The 19348-nt window shown below is 38.8% G+C and overlaps 1 protein-coding gene across 2 annotated transcripts in view; it reads left to right on the top strand.

Annotated features, from left to right (window-relative positions):
- The first annotated feature begins 3358 nt into the window (after nucleotides 1–3358).
- Nucleotides 3359–19348, top strand: part of SPTLC3 (serine palmitoyltransferase long chain base subunit 3) — a 98766-nt gene continuing 82776 nt past the window's right edge. The window contains exons 1-3 of one of the 2 annotated variants that reach the window (XM_072858564.1): nucleotides 3359–3441; nucleotides 14057–14138; nucleotides 16322–16487. In XM_072858564.1, the coding sequence (XP_072714665.1) occupies nucleotides 16374–16487 (114 nt within the window). In that variant the 5' untranslated portion in view covers nucleotides 3359–3441; nucleotides 14057–14138; nucleotides 16322–16373. Of the gene's footprint in view, nucleotides 3464–14056; nucleotides 14139–16321; nucleotides 16488–19348 lie in introns of both variants that reach the window. The other variant, XM_072858565.1, reaches the window with a different exon arrangement.

Raw genomic sequence — 19348 nt, 5'->3', positions numbered from 1 at the left:
GTGGAATAACTATACCAAGTGCTCTTCCAGATTTTGGTTAATGCTTGTGCCTTGTTGAGATCTATTTGACATTAATCCTACTGGTTATGAAGCTTAAACTACAAAGAGTGAGCACCAGGACAGCTACAGCAAAGAGCCTACACTTTGCAATGTATTATTTCAGTGGCTCATTTGAGCCCAATATTAATGAGCCACAGTGAAGTGCCCTCTAAAAAATATCTAAATAGCCTCCAGTTAAAGAGAATGAAGTTTTGACGGCTACATTCTGTGGATTTATAACTGATTTTACAATATGCTGTATTTATTTCAAAAAAACATGCTATAAACTGCTAAAAATGGAAAGTATAACAAAACTCTGAGGAATAGAAGGTTCAGGAAGTTCTGAACTTATTTTCCCAAACCAGTACTTACTTCTGTATCCTTCTGCATCTGTTTCACTGAAAAATTTTCCTTAGAGGAACACGAATAAAATTTTATTTGGCTATAGTGTGGGAGCGTGAAAGAAAGACAGTGAATCTAGTGGTTTAAGTCCCTGCTGCAGAAAAGGGCTGAGAATCTCTGTTATGAATCTGGAAGAGAATGAACTTGAACTTCTGTCTCCCACTATAAAAATGACCTATCAGTTATGGGATCTTCTCCCTCTAGAGACAAATTCAAAAGGTAAACAAAAAAAATGGTAATTAGAATGGGTTTAAGTGTTTGTTTAGGAAAAAACTTTCTAAACAATTTTGGTTTTGACCCAAAAGAAATACTGAAATATAGAAAAATTCTATGAGATATGATTTTAGTTCCCTGGACAGCAGAAATAGTAATGTGAACTGCTTCTTATCTGTAACTAAGCTATGAAAATAAAATTCAAGTGTAGAAGGTCAGTTGAAAATTAAAAATGCAATTTATTAACTTGGTTTTATTGGAAGAAATACTGAAACTCAGTCTCAGAGGATAATAAATATTACAAAATGCTGCATAACCAGAATTGCCAAGCCTTCAGGTTCAACATGGATCTCACTATATTTGTTGTTTATCTTGAAGCCTAGTTCCCACAGCTATTTATCATCTGAAAATCTCAGCTTTCATTAAGACACCATGTTGTTGCCTTTGTGCCTGTAGAGGAACACATGAAAATACAAAAACCACTAACTCAAGTGTTCCTCTAGTGTCATTTTAAAAAAATAAATAAATAAAGCTAATCTCACAAAGTCCCATTGCTCCAGGAGCTAGGGCTACAGGAGAAAACATGAAATGCTATTAGACTATTGATAAAACTGTGACAGTTGCCAATGCTGAGTGTGGGAAAAGAATCCTCTCACAGTATCTAGCTCAAATGTGAGTCTAGTAAATCCATATTAAGAGTACCAGCTTTGAACTGACTAGGAAGCCTTCGTAGTCCTGGTGAGTGATTTAGGCAATCCCAGTATCTGATAAAATACATCCTCCATCAGGATCAAACATCATCACGTATGCCCTGAGGTCTGAACAAAGACTAAACAAGGCAGTATCCTGACTTCTGTTGCCACATCAGCTAGTGTTAACCCAAAAGTCTTTGCTTTTTTTACTGGTGTTAACTCAGTAATAATTAGCTACCTCATACTGTTACAAGATAGCAAAACAACTTGGATTTTATTATTAGGTGATGCTGAGGGACCAAGGTATGCTGTGAGGTCTTAGGAAGGCCATGACAACCCTGGAAAGAAGACTCACTAGAATCCAAACTGTAACCACATTTAATAATCATTATTTGAGAAATGTTGTAAGAAAGGTCAGGAATTTTGCTGTATCGTATAAACAATTATTCTCAGCCTTACCTTTACACTGTGAATAGCTGTATTGATTTGATCAGAAATATTCAAAGCATGTATGTGACCGTAGGAAGGCAGGGATGTTTGCAAGAAAAACTTTGTCTTGCATTCTGGGAGTGACTAGTTAGATAAAAAGACTTAATTCAAAGGTGTTCTGTGTTATCAAAAGGTCATGATAGTGAACAGTGGTTTGAGTTCTTGTAAAGTCCACTGACAATTCTAATTAAGCATATATGGAAAAGAGGAAATATGTGGATGATTTGCTTGCTGTTCTAGAGTATATGAAATCTGAGATTTATCTTTAATTATACTGCTTCCTGAAGTTAATTAAAGTATTGCCCTAACCATCATGTGGAAGGTGGGTTTGGTCTGAAACTTTTCGTGCTTGATGTCAGGGTGGATATCTAACTTTCTTGTCAGGTTTCAGTAAGACACAATGAATTAAGCTAGTAAGAATACAAGCAATCTTAAACTATGCCTAGATAGACTCAGACCAGAGTCTGTCTGGGTGTAAATCTGAATCTGGACAGAGTGCCTAGAGTCAACAGAGCTCTGTAGAAGCACATGTGTTTTCTTAGGGAGAGGGCCATGACTCACTGCAGAGTTATCACAGGATTTTTTTTTTTTCCCCCTCTAGATTTTGTTTTTACATGGAACTACTGATTTTGTGTGTGTGTTTGTGTCTTTGTCTTAAATATCAAAATATGGACCTGGGTAGTCCTGGACATATTGGTAAAATATCACATTTTCAATTGTTGAGGAATTCTGGTTAAATCAGAGGATTTTCTTGAGAGATCCTTTAGTCAAACCCAGATCCCTAATAGAGCACCAGGCTATGGACTAAGAGAGCACCAAACTGTCTGAGTAAAATCGTACTAATCTTGAGTCTAATGACCTAATGATTCAAGATTAGTGGTGTCTCCTGGCCTCAGAAATCTAGTGATAAAGATGTAATCTTCACACTGTTTTAAAAGGGTTAAAAACAGTATCAGAATTCTGAAATTCGTACACGACAAGGAGTAGCACATACTCTACTAATGCTGTTGATGTAAGTCAGTTGGTTCATAGGGTATAGAAACTAGCCTCCAAAACCAAGTGCTTCTGCCAGATGTGTTTAGTGACAGCCTTAAGTATAATGTAAAAGAGGCAGTCATCTAGGGCAGTAAAATGGCCATGGCTCAGCTGTCTCCATTGCCAGGACTAGAAATCTTAGGAGCTAAATTGGCTGCTAGAGCTGACAACGGAAAGGTTGGAGTTTGAAGAATGGCAGTTACTGTGGGAAGGAAAGGAGTAAGGCCTTTGTCCTCATATTTCTTTCTCAGAAGTATGATAGTAAACCTCAGTCTCCAGAGTTTCTCCCAACAGTTCTCAATCCCTGCTCCACCCCTTTCCTCTATACACCTGTTTTCAATGAAAACAGAGTCTATTAAGCTTCCCCCCACCCTCAGTTCTTTCCTTCTCTGCTGAGTATTCAGTTTTTGCCTGTCCCAGTCGGAAGTCTTGAGTCACCTCTGTTCTATTTTTAGCATGCTTTCCTCTAACAAAGAAAAGGAAGAGAAGGAAACCTTATGCAAAGAAACTGCATTAATGCTGCAGTAAATCTATGACATCAGCTGCTGTTTGCCAGCATGGTGAAGAGCAGGTGAGGCAAAGAACTACTCAAGGTAAAAGACTGTTTTAGATATCTGCTAGCTACAGTGAAAGTGCTGGAACTGAAGGATATGCACTAGTCTCAGAGCAAGTTGTAGCTGATCACTTAATAGCTTGAAATTTTAGCAGCATTGAAAAAGCAGCACAAGACCTCTGCCCTGGGTTACAGTCTCATGGATAGGGAAGGTTGCTTTGAAATCCACTGCAAGCAGTAGGCTGCTAAATATAACTGGAATAGTCACCTCCCAGGCTAAGGGATGAATGCACGTAGCTGGAGAATGGAATGAGGCCTGCCTAAAAGTACTCTAAGTACCAACTTGCCTAGCCTTCTCCAGTGATATAAAATATGCTGCTTTGTTTGACATAGGGATTTGTTTCAAAAGAGAACTATAGAGACTGGAAAAAAGCAACTCTTGATTCCAGTTCTTTACTGAAGTCTGTCAAACTCACCTTGCATAATATTAAAATTAGAGATTACGTGGAATATAAAAATGAATGAACACCATAGGAAAGAAGCCTTAGTTTTCCAGTGTCTTGGCATGACAGTTAAAAGACTCCAATCATAAACTAGCTTCCTGTAAGAGTATGAGTGTGTTTAATGAAAATCTTGTGACTGAAACTAATGTATTGAAATAGAACCTGCTGCTCTGGGGAACCTTCAGATGATTTTATTCTCTGATATATGTACCAGCTTTGAGCTGAACTCTTGGAGTCCTAACTCCTGAAACACGGTAGTGCTTTTGGAATACCAGAGTGTGTTCCTGAAGCTTTTGTAACAAATGCAGGGTGTTTCAGACTTGTACACTAAATCTTAAATACAAATAACCCCAAGTAAGGAACAACATTTTATTTTGTTGACAAAATTATATAGTGCGATTACATATGAGGCTTAAACCAACTTCAAAAAACAGCTGTCTCAGAACTTTGTGGATTTAAAAAAAAAATTCTTGGGATAATTTTGTAATGTTGCCCTTCTGCATGTGGGACCAATTTCTAGGATGAATTTTTAAATTCTCACTCACCCTTTCATCCTCCCATCTGACCCTTGGTATCTCTTCAGAGCTCCATTGATTTCAGCAAGGCATGAAATTGAGAAAGAATTGCAGATAAGTCTGCTTAAAATAGAATTGCAACTAAGTCTGCAAAGCTGTAGATGGAGCAAAACTCTCAAAAGTCAAAAGAAATTCTGCACAAGTGAAAATAGGAAAAAATGGATCTGGAAAACCTTTTCAAAATTTACAGTAAATAGGTAAAGTGAACAATAATTTGGTTTCTCCCATCTGTTTGACAGTGTAGGGTAAAAATAACTGATGTCAACCATAATAAAGTATCATGAGGCAACTGAATGACAAATGTTTAGTTTTATAAGGCAACCTAGCTACCAGCTCTTTACCATAACTTTACCGTAATAAACACAGATATTTTTTTTTTTAATTCTTTTTCCTCTCTCAACCTGTATTTCCCTAAGAGATAGAATGGACAGAACTGAAGTGATGAATAGCAAAACTATAGGCAATGACAACAGGAAATGAGACTATAGATAGCCCATGTATGGAGTCACACTTAACACAATAATCTAATTCTGTGTCATGTCTTGAACTGATTTGTTCACTGGCAATGAGGAAGGCAAATAATCTACTGTATCATGTCACTAAGTTTAGTAATGCTATTAAAAAGGTGTTGAAGCATAACTACTACTGGGATGAGTAGGGCTATTGACCTCACTGGATCTATTCACATGAAATGTTTGAATGAGTAAGAACTGCAAAATGGAGCCACTTGTAGATTAAAAAATGTATTTCGGGTATTTTTCAATGTTACTTTTTTTTTAAACTGGGAAACATTACTAGTTCTCATCTTGGCCTGTATAAATCTCATGCTTCTGGAAGCACTGAACAATTACATTACAAGAACAATGAGCAATAACTTTTAAGCTGTGTGTGAAATCACTTCTTAATTTCCTGTCCAGAGACTGAAATTTCATCATTAAACATAGGTTAAAGCTATGTCTTTTGGTTCAGTTTTATTAGTAATATTAAGGAGATTTGTCTTCGCGGTCAAGTATCAGTTGTCTTAATGTTCCAGATGTTGGTAGCTAAGAACAACTTGTCTGAATTGATGTGGTGATGACACAGGGGAGGAACAGATGGCACAGAGCTGTCCCTGCTCCATTCATCACGTCAGCGACTGGAAACAATGACAATACCACACTGGCTCATTCCAAATTATGGAGCCCAGCAAACAAATTAGCTTGACTGGCAGGAGGTCTTGGAAAAGTAGATTGAAATCTGCCTTAGGCAGCTATAGAGGTTACATGGCTATGGATCACATCATTGGTGAAAGGGGTCACTAGAAAAATGTCCCAAGAAAGACCTGGTGCTTGTAAAGTTCTTTCAGCCTTTGGCGTGGGTGAGTAGTTCTGTTGACTTCACTGGGTCTAACTACATGAAAAAGTTTTTCATTTAAGGAGTAAGAATTGCAGATTCAACTTTACAATCAAATACTAGGTAAGAATGTAGTAGTGGCATGGTACTTGTAAGTGGAAGAAGCTAGAGCAAAAGGGTATACTAAGCTTACTTGTGCTTACTGCTGTATTTTTGCAGCAGGCTCGTAGTTACTGTACTGTTATTCTTTTTGTCTAGGTCTGATTTTCCATATTACTGTTGGTTTTGTCTGACCATGGCATTCCAGTCAGATATTTTTTTTATTTTTGTATCATAAGATAGGGACAGAACCGTATCAGCTGTGCAATTGATAAAGTCTTAATCCTTGCAAGGAGATTAAAGTGTCAGGTGCCACAAATCTCCTGGGGTTGGTTACAGATTCCTAACCAGCTATGTGTCCCATATATCAAAAATCCCAACAAATTCCTAATATTGTGAGTACTCACAGCTGATTGACATCTGGATCCACTCAGAGGACAAGTTCTGGTAATATTCCTGAAGAAACCAGGGGGACAGTATATTTATATGCTTATGGCTTGCAACTGTTTTCCTGTCGTCTTATTGTTCCTCATGAAGGAACAACAAGCTGCAGGATTTGTAACTAAAGAAAATCAGATTTTGTTGTTGCACAAAAAAGGAAACTTCTTGGGCTTTTTCTACTCGGGCCTGCGGTATGGGTTGTTATAGAACACCAAATACAAGTTTTCTGGTGTAAGATATTTATTGGTATGAGTCTTTATGAAGTTTCTTCTGTGCCTTGGTGAACACGTTGTAATTACTTGCTTGGTAAAGAAAAAGTGAATAAAATTAACTGTTTTATCCAGATTGGAAAGTGAGACGTGGATAAACTCCAATCACCCCCTTTACAAGTGATAAACTGTTTACCTGTTTCACTCTTGACTGCTCTAGCAGTGTTGAGGTTATCTGCCAGAAGACTGTTTTGTACAGTGAGTGGAAAAAGGTAAGCTTGTAATTCTTCTGCTAAGGGTGTGAATAGTTCCCCAAATATGAAAGTTTGGGGATTTGAACCCAGAGTAATTTCTGATACTTCTTCCCTACAAGCAGAGTAGCTTGTTCTGTATTTCCTTTTATTACCTGACATGAGTTCTGTATGTGCATCTGAAAAGATCTCAGAAAAATGTTTGTACCAGCTTGTCTCTGCACTCCAGAGTTAGCAGAATTCTTTGAAATGAAAAAGTTGGAAAAATTCCCTCTCCCCTTCAAACCCTACAGTAACACTTTGAGAATATTGCAGCAAAGTCTGTGTTTCTAACTATGATGATTTGGGGCTGTTAGAATGTAACTTTCTGTCAGGAGAGATTCCCAGCTTTCAATAACAACAAAACATTTTGCATTAGTACTTGAAAATATGACTCAAATGCATCCAAAAGCTTTGGAAAGGAGAAGGTCTCAAATAATTATTATTTTAAATTTGTTTTGTGATATTTCAATACCTGATATTGTCTGTATCCAGTAAACCATGAAAACAATTATAAAATAATTTTGTAATCTACACAACGACCAAAAATTAGTCAGTAGGTATTTTCAGAGGAAAGCACAACCATGACTGAATTCCCAGTAGATCAGGTTATTATAATGGGAGACTGTTAATACAGAGTACAGGTGGTTTGAGGATTTAAGTTTTATGGTAAAATAAACAAAAGGAAAAGAAAGAAGCGTTTGGAAGCCTCATTTCTCAAGAGAGATATCCAAAATCAGTAGGCACATGCGAACTTTTTAGACGATACAAAGGATATTATATTTTAATTTTCAGCTTACGGACACTAAAAAACCAAAAAGGACTATGAAAATAATAGTATTGACAGCAAGACAGCAGAGGACTTTTCCCTAAGTTTTAATAGATCTAAATGGCCCAGAGAAGTACTGCCCTCCAATATTAATTGACCTCCAAAAATATCTATAAACATCACATGCCAAGAAGACACCCCAAACTACTAATCATGGTAACCAAGTTATCCTGAACCATGATGCTTTTCCTTCATAACATAATACGTCTGATTAACTAGCAGAAAACTGGCTACATGGAAGCCTAGTGGTTTTTTTTCTACTCAAAACGTACAGCCTCCTTTATTTACATAACTGAGCTAATGCAGACTTAGGATATTTAAGATGTGTACTTCTGATTATAAACAGAAAAAAAACAGAGAATAGTTTGTTGATTTTATCTAAAGCTTGGCCTGAATAGTAGATTTCATCATTAATGGCTATGGAATAGAAACGGAAGATTTGAAATGTGTGGTTTCCTTATATAGTTCAAGAATAACATCGAAAGTGATGTGCGCATGCTGATACATGAAGCTTAGGTCTGGTTATAATATGCCAGTCTGTCATCTTTTACTGGTCTATAATAAGTGATCTGTGGATTTAATAATCTAAAGTGTTTTTCAAAAGTCCACCAAAACTTATGCTAGTTGCTGACACACTGTTGACAAAAGTTAGGATTAAAAAATTGTTAGAAATTGAAGATGTCTGCCACAACCGGTAACTTATACACACTGCTGTTCCTCCACTGACATATATTGACTTAAACAATGTATTATTATAGTGCAAGAGTAAAATGAGACTTCAACTCTAATCGAGGAGGGAATTATCTCTGTGGGTAACAAGAAATATGTTGTATTTGTCTTTTTAACAGCTACATATTGAAGTAGTAAAGGCAAAAATGACAGAACCAAGACACCTAAGCAAAGATCTTGCTATCCAAGAATCAGATGATCTGGCATTCAGACATACAATAGTGTCCTGCATAACTCAAATTAGTAAATCAGCTGTGCTTAGTTCATGCATCTCCTTTTAGCCACTGTTTTTGCTCGGATAAATGTACATTAAGGTTTCAGTACATCTCCCTGTAGCACTGGAACATTAACACTAAGTGCATCCAAGCAGGATTTAATAGCATGCAACATTAAAATGAGAAATGTTATGCATACCATGTTTAGTTTGGGGTTTTTAAATGTGTCTGCTGTGATTGAGGGTCCTTGGGTTATCAGTGATGGTCTGGCAATTCATGCAGTGCTGTCTGCTTTGAATGACCTTCACTAGTGCACACAACTATTCCTGGTTGCACTGATATCAAACAGCAAAATTCTCTGCTGTAGTTTATTCTGCTTTTCAAGAAAAGATAACTTATTTCCAGTGTTATACAAGCACTTGGTGCTGTGATTGGTGCTCCGTTATGTTAGATATGTAAAATGAGAGCCTTGTTCTGAAGAGCCTACAACAAATTTGAAACAAAAGACATAGAGCTGGTGGGAAGCCAAATTCAGAACATGTTCTGCACCAGGGGTGTGCAAGCAGCATAAATAGGGCATCTGCCTTAGTCATCAATGTTTGAGCTTCCCTTTGAAAACACCTACTTTCATGTAGGTGTGAGGAAACTTTCTCTCCTTTCTCTTCAAAGTGAACAATTAGTAGAAACATATCTTCATTTCAATTATTAGCACATCCCTCTCTCAGCAGTGGTTTTGTCAAAAATTCTCTTCTTTCACCGGCACTTCTCTTCAGTCCCTTAAGCCAACAGTTTCTGAGATAAGAGGGATCATTTGTTTTTAAAACATTTTCTGATCCCTTCATGAACATAGTTAGTGTAATCAGGTTGTTAAACTGAATTCACTCCTGTCTTCATAGGAGTTATAAGCCTGAAGGAAAGTTTTTGAAAGCGTATGGAACTGCCAGCTTGGGTGGTCTAACAAGTGTTCATACAGGGTGCCTAGTTCTCCACATCTTTTCAATGGGTGTATTGATTTATGCCTGTGTACTCTAGTTTTCATGCTCTGGCCAGTTCAGTGACTTTACTCACATCAAAGTAAACCTCTGATTCCCAATAAATACTCATATATATCACTGCTTTGATGCTAGCCTGTGATCATAACTGGAAATCTCTTCCCTTCCTTATACCCGTGCAAACATTTTTTATTAGTGCCATCCAATATGAATTCTCAAAATTTTCAGTGGCTACTCTGTCTCTGTGGTTTTTTTCTGAGTCCACTGATGATTTTGTGGGCAAGCAGGATGGATGAAGGCCAAAAGCTCTTTGTGCATTACTGAGAGCCTATCCACAAAACTCTGAAAGGAAGGGAAGAAAGAAACAATAGATTGAGATGATAAAGCAGTACAGATGAAATTCAGATGAAAAATGTAAAAGATCAAGTCTCTGCCTGCTTCATGCCGTTTCCCAAGACTTTCCATTGGGCCATCAATCAAAGAAAGAAGTGGAGAGGATTAATGAGGTGTGTCAAGTTTCAAAGGTGACACCTGTTCTGGACTGCCCAGAGCTGGATTTTGGGGGGCTTATAGACTTCTTTTTCCTTTTAGAGACAGGGGATCAGATGGGAGGGAGGGGGCAGAAAATGCTGCTTGAAAAAGTATGGAATTTCGTATTTTCTCTGTGGAAGTGCTCTCTTCGTGCACCTGTGTGCATGTGACTTCCCACAGACTCATGCTGTTGTGCCACTCCTCGAGATATGAGCCTGAAATTAAGTTAGCAATGTCCCACCTCTGTGATTAAAAATCAACAAATCTATCTGGGCTGTTGCTATACTAAATCACAACAAATTTTCAAGGCCCATTTGGGAAAAGAAATAATTAATCAGTTAAAGTTTTTTCAATGCAAGACAGTTGCATGGAGTGCTGTAGCTTCATAGTGTACCAAACGAAATTTTCAATCTTTTGTAAACCCCTCAAATGTGTGAATCCATGTCTAAAGACTGCAAGTTGGCACAATAGGCTTTCTTTCCTTAGGTACCTATATCTGCAATACCTAAGAAACTTTTCCACCCTGGTAGTTCACAAGCCAGAGAGGATTTTCTAAAAATGTCTCTTAGGGAAAATCAATGCAGTTCACAAGCCTAGAGTCACATTTTGAGCTATGAAGCAACGCTTCTCCACCCACTGGCCCTTAAAGAGGCCTCCATCCCTTTTAAAATTTAGTTGAAGTCTGAGGTGTGGAGGAGGGAATGGCAACCTCCATGTCCCTTAGAGCAGGAGCAATTTTGAGGAAAACTCAAGACTTGATATGCACTTGTAGAGCAAAAGTTAAAGTTGTTTACGTAAGTAGGAAAAAAAAAAAGTTGCTTCCTAGCACACAGTAGTCATTCCTACATGCTGACAGGATAAAATTGCTAAACTGGTGTTCTTGCTTCACCCAGAAAGGTTTTTATAACAAGCAATCAAGTGACTGTGTGAGTCTAATCTGTCTGTTCAACAATTGGGTCCAACAACAGGCTGCAGGGCAGCAGCTGTAAGCATGTCAGGCTGCACCCTCAAAGTCCTTGCCTGCTCCCTGGCTCTTGGTTCTTAGGGCTAGCTCAGCTTTCATAGCTGGACATGGCTTCTTGCACCTGTGCCCACACCTCTGGCTGTGCTTTTCCTGCCAGACTGTGAACATTTTGCAGTGAATTCAAGGAAATTTATTTTTTAAGTGGTGCAAGACCTTCCTGTTCTGGAGATCTCACAGCCTCTCTTCTAGAATTTAATACAACCCAGTAAAGCTGTAAAATGTGAAAATTCTCCCTATGGTTGATCTTCCCAGCCACTAATATCTGATATAGCTCAAAGTAGAGTATATAGCCCCCTCTACCTTACCCCTGGGGAGCCTGTTTGTGCCCTTCTCTCCCCTCCAGCTCCCAGACTGCAGAGCTGAAAAAAGGCAGCCATGCCATCCCCGGGCCTCTGGAGATGATGCACAGACCTGCCAGAGTTAGAGGAGCCCTGCCTGTTGTACCGTGTCCTCTCTGTTGCAGTGCTGGTTGCACGCATCTGCCTATTCCATGGGTCTTGGTTCTGAGATGCTCTAGGATTATTTCCTGACCAATTTCAAAGCATTTCGTGTATCCTTCGAAGGGCAGTTGTGCAAGGGCACTTGAGGGGATTCATCGGCATTGGTGTGCAGTTTTACACCCAGGTGTAGGGTGATATCCCTACTCATTCTCACATATGTATTGGCTAGATAGGGTTTAAAGCAGCAAACGTGGATTGGGGGTTCTTCCATGTGAATGTTTAGGAAGTTTAGCCTACAGCCAGTGCTGGTGAAGTCTGGATGAATCTGGAAAGACACACAGGGAGATGACCGGCCAGCTGATACTTGGTACTTGCTGTTGCTTATGCTGCTTTGTTGTTATGGTGTCTCCCTATTTGTTCATTTATTTCAGCCTCACTGGTGTTGCTATATCATAAGTCATTTACATATCCAAGGCAGGAATTGTCTCTGATATCCATGCGTCCACAGGTACCAAACATACTGCTATCCTAATCAGAGAATAAGTCCTCAATGGTACACAGAATTTATAAGGTGGACTTCTGTTGTAAGATAAGTGATCGGGAGAGCAAGAAGGCTTTTTAACTGTGTGCTCCACTACTGGGGCATGCTCTGCAGCTAACTTAAATATTATTAGAACCATGACTCTTAACAAAGCGATAGAGTTAGGCTCCCAGTTTTTTCAGCTCCTGTTTGACATTGGCGTTTGTCCAGTGAAAATCCTTAATGTTAAGTAGATCCTTAATGTTTCATGTGGCATGTAAATTTGCATGTCATGAACTGAAATTATCAAGATCTTGCAACTAGATTGCAAGACCATTTCACAACTATGCCGTAACTAACTGTTCTCTGGCATGAGCAGGAATCCTGTGGAAATCCTTCTGGTTTATGACATTACAGTTTTCTGGGGATCAGCTCTCATGCTTTCTTGCAACATGTACTTTTTTTATTGGTAGGTAATCCAGTAGTGCTATTATAAATGGGGACCCTGTGGCCACTCTAATGACACTAAATGGTCTGACTGGGCCAAAAGTCTGGTAGAAGGTTAGATGTTTTTGTTCCCATTTCTTGAGTGCATCAGCAGAGGCCAACCTTTTAACCTGTTCTGTGTGACAATGGTAGTGCATAACAGAAAAGTTATTTTCTTCAAGTCCTGAGAGACTGCTTAGACAGAGCCCTACCCCTCCCTTTTCTCTCTGTTCTGTTGTTAAACCTCAGCTAATTAACTGTATGTATTTTACTTCACTTTTGCACCACACTTCTCAGCAATTTGTCTCAGAGCATTTACAAAGGATTTAAACACTTTTATCCTGGTTTCAAGAGGTGAGTCAGCAAAGACCCAATGGCATTAACATGACAATGACAAAGCAAGGAGTAAAACCTAGATCCTGGGAATTAATTGGTGGGTTTCCTACAGATTTATAGTAATTGTAGCCATGTCTTACGAACTTCACTAGTGTCGATGTAGCACATGATGTGTGGTCTGCTAGTAACCTGAGAAATTCAGTCTTCTTGACAATGTACGAAGGGCAACTTTGTTACTTCTGATCAGTACCCAAGCCACTACAGTGAAGTCCATGTATAATCTTAGTAGGATTGGGGTCCCCTGCAATTAAATACACACGGTTCTTGTAGACTCAGCATAGTAAATTTTTTCTCCCACTTCCTAGAGTAATAAAAAGAGACAGGGTATTGCTGGTGGTGGTTTTGGTGTTGCAAAGCACACAATTATTGGGTCCTTCCTCCAGTGTCCAAGCAGCATAGACTCTCATATTTTTGAGTAATAGATTTAGATGCAGCTAATCGGTAGCATGATAGATATGGATATAGAAGCCGGAGTAACAGATGGCTTTGAGTAAGATGGAGTTCTGAAGGGCACAATTCAACATTTTTTTTTTCTGCAGGAGAAATACCACATCCTGTTGTGTGTTTGGCCAGTCTCATCCCTTCTATAAATCATTTGCTCTGAATGGAATCAGGGCAGAAATTTTACTCAGCCCCTAGTGGTATTTGTTTTGTGAGCTCTGGCTTTTAGAGCACGTTTAAAAGAAATCCAAAAGGTTTTAAAATTGCTCATTTAAATTTATATTTAAATGTAGTTTCTTTTTTTAAGTGCTGCTTCTTTGTAATCTTAAATGCTGGAGAAAATTGAAAACTAAAATTCATATGGCATATTTAATTCACTATTTTATTCATATAAGGGCACTGGTATTTCATGGGCCTTGAAATAGATAACAAGTGTAGACTTACAGCCTGGGACTAGAGACCAAATTAGCATCATCTGAATTGTTATCTAATCAGAGATTCCACTCCCCCATAAACCTAATTGAAAAAAAAACAATAAGACACACATGAAATGTTAATTATATCACTTTGTGCCCTGGAAGATGCTGAGTCTGTTGGGAAGTGTACCTGGTGATGTGCTAGCTGAGACATTGGAAGCTGTTACAGGGGAAGAACGCTACTCTGGTAAGCTTTCTTGTCTTACCTTTATCACAACAGGGTCAAGATGATCAGTAGCTGACTGAGCAGACTGCATGTTTTACAGATGTTTGATTTGCTGTGACAATCAAGGAAATAATTCCCCAATGAAGAATGCTTCTTGGTGTGAGGGGGTTGCCAGGTGCAGAGGGCATGCTTTACATTATCTTGTTCTATTTATCATGGCACCATAGGTGATAGATATGCGGGGAAGTACTACTGACCATTCTTTCCGCCTACTTCTGGCTTGTCCTCATCTCAGTCTTTTCCTTGCAAATATGAACTCCTAGCCACTTATCATGACCAACAATTTATCTTATCACTACATATTCACAATTAATCTGTAATTGTGTTATCCTTACAGATGCCTTTAATTAATTCTAAAAAAGACTGATTCATACAGAAATGAGGCATTCTTGCCTAGGAAAAACACCAAAAAGAGAAAACGTAGGAAATCTGAGTTCTGATGGTGAATCTGGTGTAGTTGTGAAGCAAAACATTTTGGTGTTTTACTGTTTCTGTGCCATTTTAGTCAATTATGGGGATATTTTCTTGACCAAAACTACTACTGTCTTATTAATTGGAATATGTAAGTAAAACGCTTCTTTCCAAGGAGGTAAAAATCAAACCTAGTTAGAGATGGACTGCTTTTTCAGTTGTGCTACTCTATAGTGTATCATGGAGGTTTTCTACAAATCTTAATGGAAATCTCTGCAGACCACTGGGTGTATGAAATGAGGTGAAATGCAGAACGAAAGATGCACAGACATTTCTTTTAAACACAGTTCAGTTCAGGTCTCTCTTAGGTAGGGACCAAAAGTTTTCCAACACATTGAAGAAATCCCACTTTGCAAATCACTTCAAAGGAGAAAATACATTTTAGCAATTCAATACATGTCTAAGACAAGTTTTCAAAACCAATGCAATGTGTTTCCCTGTATATTTTCACAGTGGTTCATTTAACATTTAATCTCCTGCATTCCACATACTCAAGTTGTAGGCTGCTTTTTCTGTCTATCACTTGCATTTTATTGCCAAGAGGACATAGTAATTCTTTCTAATTAAAACACTCCAAGTATTTTTATTCTCCCAGCCTTTCATCCTTACTGTTTTCCAAAATGAATATTATAATACAGCTCTCCTTTAATCTGTCTCCACACTAATTTTAATTATTTTGGGAGGAAGGAATTCTATCAAATGCTGCCAGAGATGCTTATACTTTTATGTTTTGTCACTAAAATCATGAAACATGAGAATTTGGTTCAGCAAAGACAATATATATGAGTATTTCCACAATTAATAATCTCTTGTCTTAAAAGCAAGGATGTATGTTAGTACTGCTTAGTAGTTTCACATGTGGTTAAAGCCTGACTTGTTTTAAAACTAAATTAATCAACTTTATAAAAGTCCATTTCTCATTAATTATAATAGCATGCTATTTATCCCATTACTGGCCAAACTGAGTTTAAAGGGACAGTTCACTCTAGTAAACACCTGTGCACGCATCTATAGGATAGGGCCAAATATATTGTTTCTAGCTCTAGATAAAATTTCATTTTAATACTAAAATGCTTTCCACTTCCTTGCAGGGTTAATGTTGTGTCTATCATGCTGCCTATATAAGAAGAGATTTTTTAAAAAAAAGTTATTCTGTTCTACTCAGTGAAATAGTACTTTTTTTCAGCCAATATACACTTAGCAAGATGAACGATGTAATTTTAAAGTTCACTCTGTTTAAATTTTCAAAACATTTTCTTACTCTACTCCAAATGGAGTAATGTAGCTCTACTTTGAGTGTAATCAGGAGAAAAAAATGTAATGTTCCCCACCTGGAGATATTTAAGAGGTAATATATCTTTAATTGTCTCCGCCTCTGAATCCACCCACTTCTTGATAGCTGCAGCAGTCTTGTTGACTCACAGAAGCCGTGTTCATACAATAGCCAGCAACGAGCAGTGTTTTTCAGAGATTTTAAGAGCACACCTCCTGCTATGTATTTCGCGTTCTAGCTTGCTGGGGCTGAAGGTGTATGAAGGAAACAGTTTTAAGTTTCTAAGATATTGCAAAAGATATTTCTTCCTCTCATCCTGGAAAATCCTGACAGACCAGTTGGATACCTTTCAGGCCTTAACCGAGAACTTTATCTGCTCATCCCACTGTCTTTTTTACAGTAGAAAGACCTGAGACACCCTTAAGAACTGAGAATCTGACTAATTTAAACAGATGGCTAATCCCAGTGCTGTCTGCAATGGACATCTACATCATCATCATCAGAAACAGAATAACCTCTTAAAAAGTGGACTCTATAAGAAAAATGGAATTACTAAAGGAATGAAGGTAAGGTTTAATTGTTTACCCTAATTGCCTCAATATTGAAAACAAATAGGTAGGTGCAACATTACTTATTAAGCTAGTTTTATGGCGGTCTTAGTCTCCATTGAAAAGGTTGTATGGATTAGGCTCGTGTGTTAAGTTTTATAATCTTGGTACCTGAAGCTGCTTTTTTTTTTTTTCTATCATCCTAAACTGCAGTGAGAGTTGCGAATGCTCTTGCAACATTCTGTTGGTCCTGTGGACTAACTAGCCTCTCGTTCATATCAAACACAACAAACACATGCACGCTGAAATGTAGTAGTTTCCTTTTAAAGCTTAACCGATGGTGGAGTGGACTTTGCGATGTATTAATCACTAGTGCAAAACTGTTTTATCAACTTAAAGAGTGTGTGGAGTGGTTTTTAAAGTGTGATTTATTGCTGTACAAGTATAACCAAAAAAAGGTAGGCAGGGGAAGCTGTCTTTTCTTGATGTTTACATTACTGCAAGGTTGGTTTAACTGATGCCTGCTCTTTACTGATGCCTGCTCTCCAGCCTTGTACTGCTTAAAATCCAAGTCAGTTTACTTACTATTTTCTCAAGCTGTTGTCTTTGAAACCAGAGCTTCTCATTTATTGTGAACGTTTTGTAGAACAGTTGGCACGTAGCATCCTAAAGAATGAACCACAAAACCAAAGGTATGCTTTTGCCAAAAGACCCCAAATCTTAAATGTTGTCTGTCTGTGATACCTGTTCTGACTGGGAACATACTGTCCATCTTGAAGTGTCCTAATTCTGGATCTTGATGTGATCATTAGTAGAAAGTCTTGTAGTGACTACAAAAAGGCTGGCTTTACAGCGTGGTGTGATGGTGAGAGGGCGATGGAGGAGGTTGCTTTTGGAGCCTGAGCACTCACCTGACCATCCCTGGTGAAAGCTTTAGACGACTGTGGCGTGGCAAGGGCTCCGCTGTTTTACAAATAAACTGCTATCTTATATCTTTCTCTAAATGGGGCTCTCACACACCTAGCACTCTAATGAAGGCACGCCCAGTGTCATGCTTAATGATTGTCTGGCTTTAGGTGTCTCCCTTGGTATGGGTGTTTCCCAGTCATTGGCTTGTGTAGGGTGAGGAAAGCAAAAAAGCTTGTGCAATGATTGAAAAGGCCTTTCTTGGGATTTGCTTCCAGAAACCTAATCCAGCATCCTTTTATATAACACATATATGTCCTCATCATTTTATATATTAGCTATTTGCCACAATGATGTCTGAAATCTTTACTTTCAGTTTGAGTGGCAAATTTCAAGGACTAATCCTTGCCATTCAGTTATCGTTAACCTGCTGCAAATCAGCGGTTTTGAAAGAAGTAGATTCCCAGGAGGGGATTAATCAGGATTTCCTCCTTAATAGGAAGGACATGGCTAAAGAAATAAAGTAGAATGTTACTGGGGGTGAGCAAAAAGGAAATCAAGATTGGCCTGAAAGGGGTGGCAAAGAAATGAAGGAAATGTTAGTAGATGTACCTGCTAGATTAGTGAAGTCTTACAAGCACCGTATGGTATGGTTGGAGGAGAAGGGGTTTTACCCTGACGTGTGAAAGAAGCACTGTGTTCCGAATTACATACCATTTCCCCTCTCTTCCTGCTTCAAACACAGATTGGGAAAGAAGGAAACAATAACAGACAAGAGTCCTGTATGAACCAGGAATCTCATTCCTGGTAGGAATCTCCCCGTTCCTGTCTGGTCTGTTTCCCCGCCCCAGCTGCCTCACCCTGTTCGGTACTTATGCTTTATCCTATTTTACAGGAACAGATACTGTTCCTTCCTGCTTGATCTGTTTACATGGCTTACTGCTGTAGGTGTGCAACTTCACACAGTCTTCCAGTGTGTTTATATTTGCAACACCTTGCTGAGGTGTGCTTCCCACTTTAGAGCTGGGATCTGAGGAGCAGGGAATATGGCAGCTGGGTGCACAAGGAAGCCTGTGCAGGAACCAGTCCCAGGCTTGTCATGATTCTAGTCATCCTCCTCCCTTCCTCCTCCTTTGCTCTTTCTCCACCTTGCCCCGATTTCCCCTAACACTGACACACACACATACACACACACATATGTATATGTACTTTACTGCCTATTCAGTAAATTAATTCACCATTAAACACCTTGCATAGGAGGGGAAATGTAGTGCTAGGATATTCAGGGGATGTGACTGATGATGCTGGTTCTAGCATTTGAGACTTGTGGCAGTTCTGAAACTCTTGGGGTTAGTTACAGCTGTGTTACTTTGCAAGGAGGGGAGGAGGGAGACTTGTTCTGGTTTGAGAGAGGCAAATGGTGGTGCAGAGGCTGCAGTGAGGGCATGGCACAGTGAAGGCTTCTAAGCCAGGAACACGTAGCAATAGTTGTACACCATTGACTGACTGGAACATCAGGCTTTGCAGAAATCAGCTCCATAAACCTTTTTTTTCTAGGGAGCCCACAGGAAGCACTGGCTTCAGGAAATGCTGGCTTTGGAAACACTGGCTCAGGGACAATGTGTTTTGCATCTTAATGATGTAAGAACATTTTGTGTGTCTGTGTGTGCATGACAGAAATAGAGAAGCAATTCTGATGCAGCAAAACTCCCAGGTTTCCGAAGAAAGGATTTTGTTTAATGGGTTGGGGAAAGTAATTAGGGATGATCAAATGCGGGGGAGTAGGGAGGCTCTCTTTGCTTCTAGCAATCTGTGGCACACCAAGGACAGGAAAGGAGGTAGCTGAGTGATAAAGAAGCAGTGAAGCATCCTACCAGAAGAGAAATTGTTGCTTTTGGGGAAGAGGTATGCCACTTTGGGGTGGGACTGCTTGTTTGTATAGCTTCTGTGATTATTTTAAGTCTGACTCACTC

This window comes from Ciconia boyciana, chromosome 3 (assembly GCF_034638445.1).
Source record: "Ciconia boyciana chromosome 3, ASM3463844v1, whole genome shotgun sequence".
Taxonomy (NCBI): domain Eukaryota; kingdom Metazoa; phylum Chordata; class Aves; order Ciconiiformes; family Ciconiidae; genus Ciconia; species Ciconia boyciana.
The sequence above is the reverse complement of the archived record's forward strand: the minus strand, read 5'-3'. Positions and strand labels throughout refer to the sequence as shown.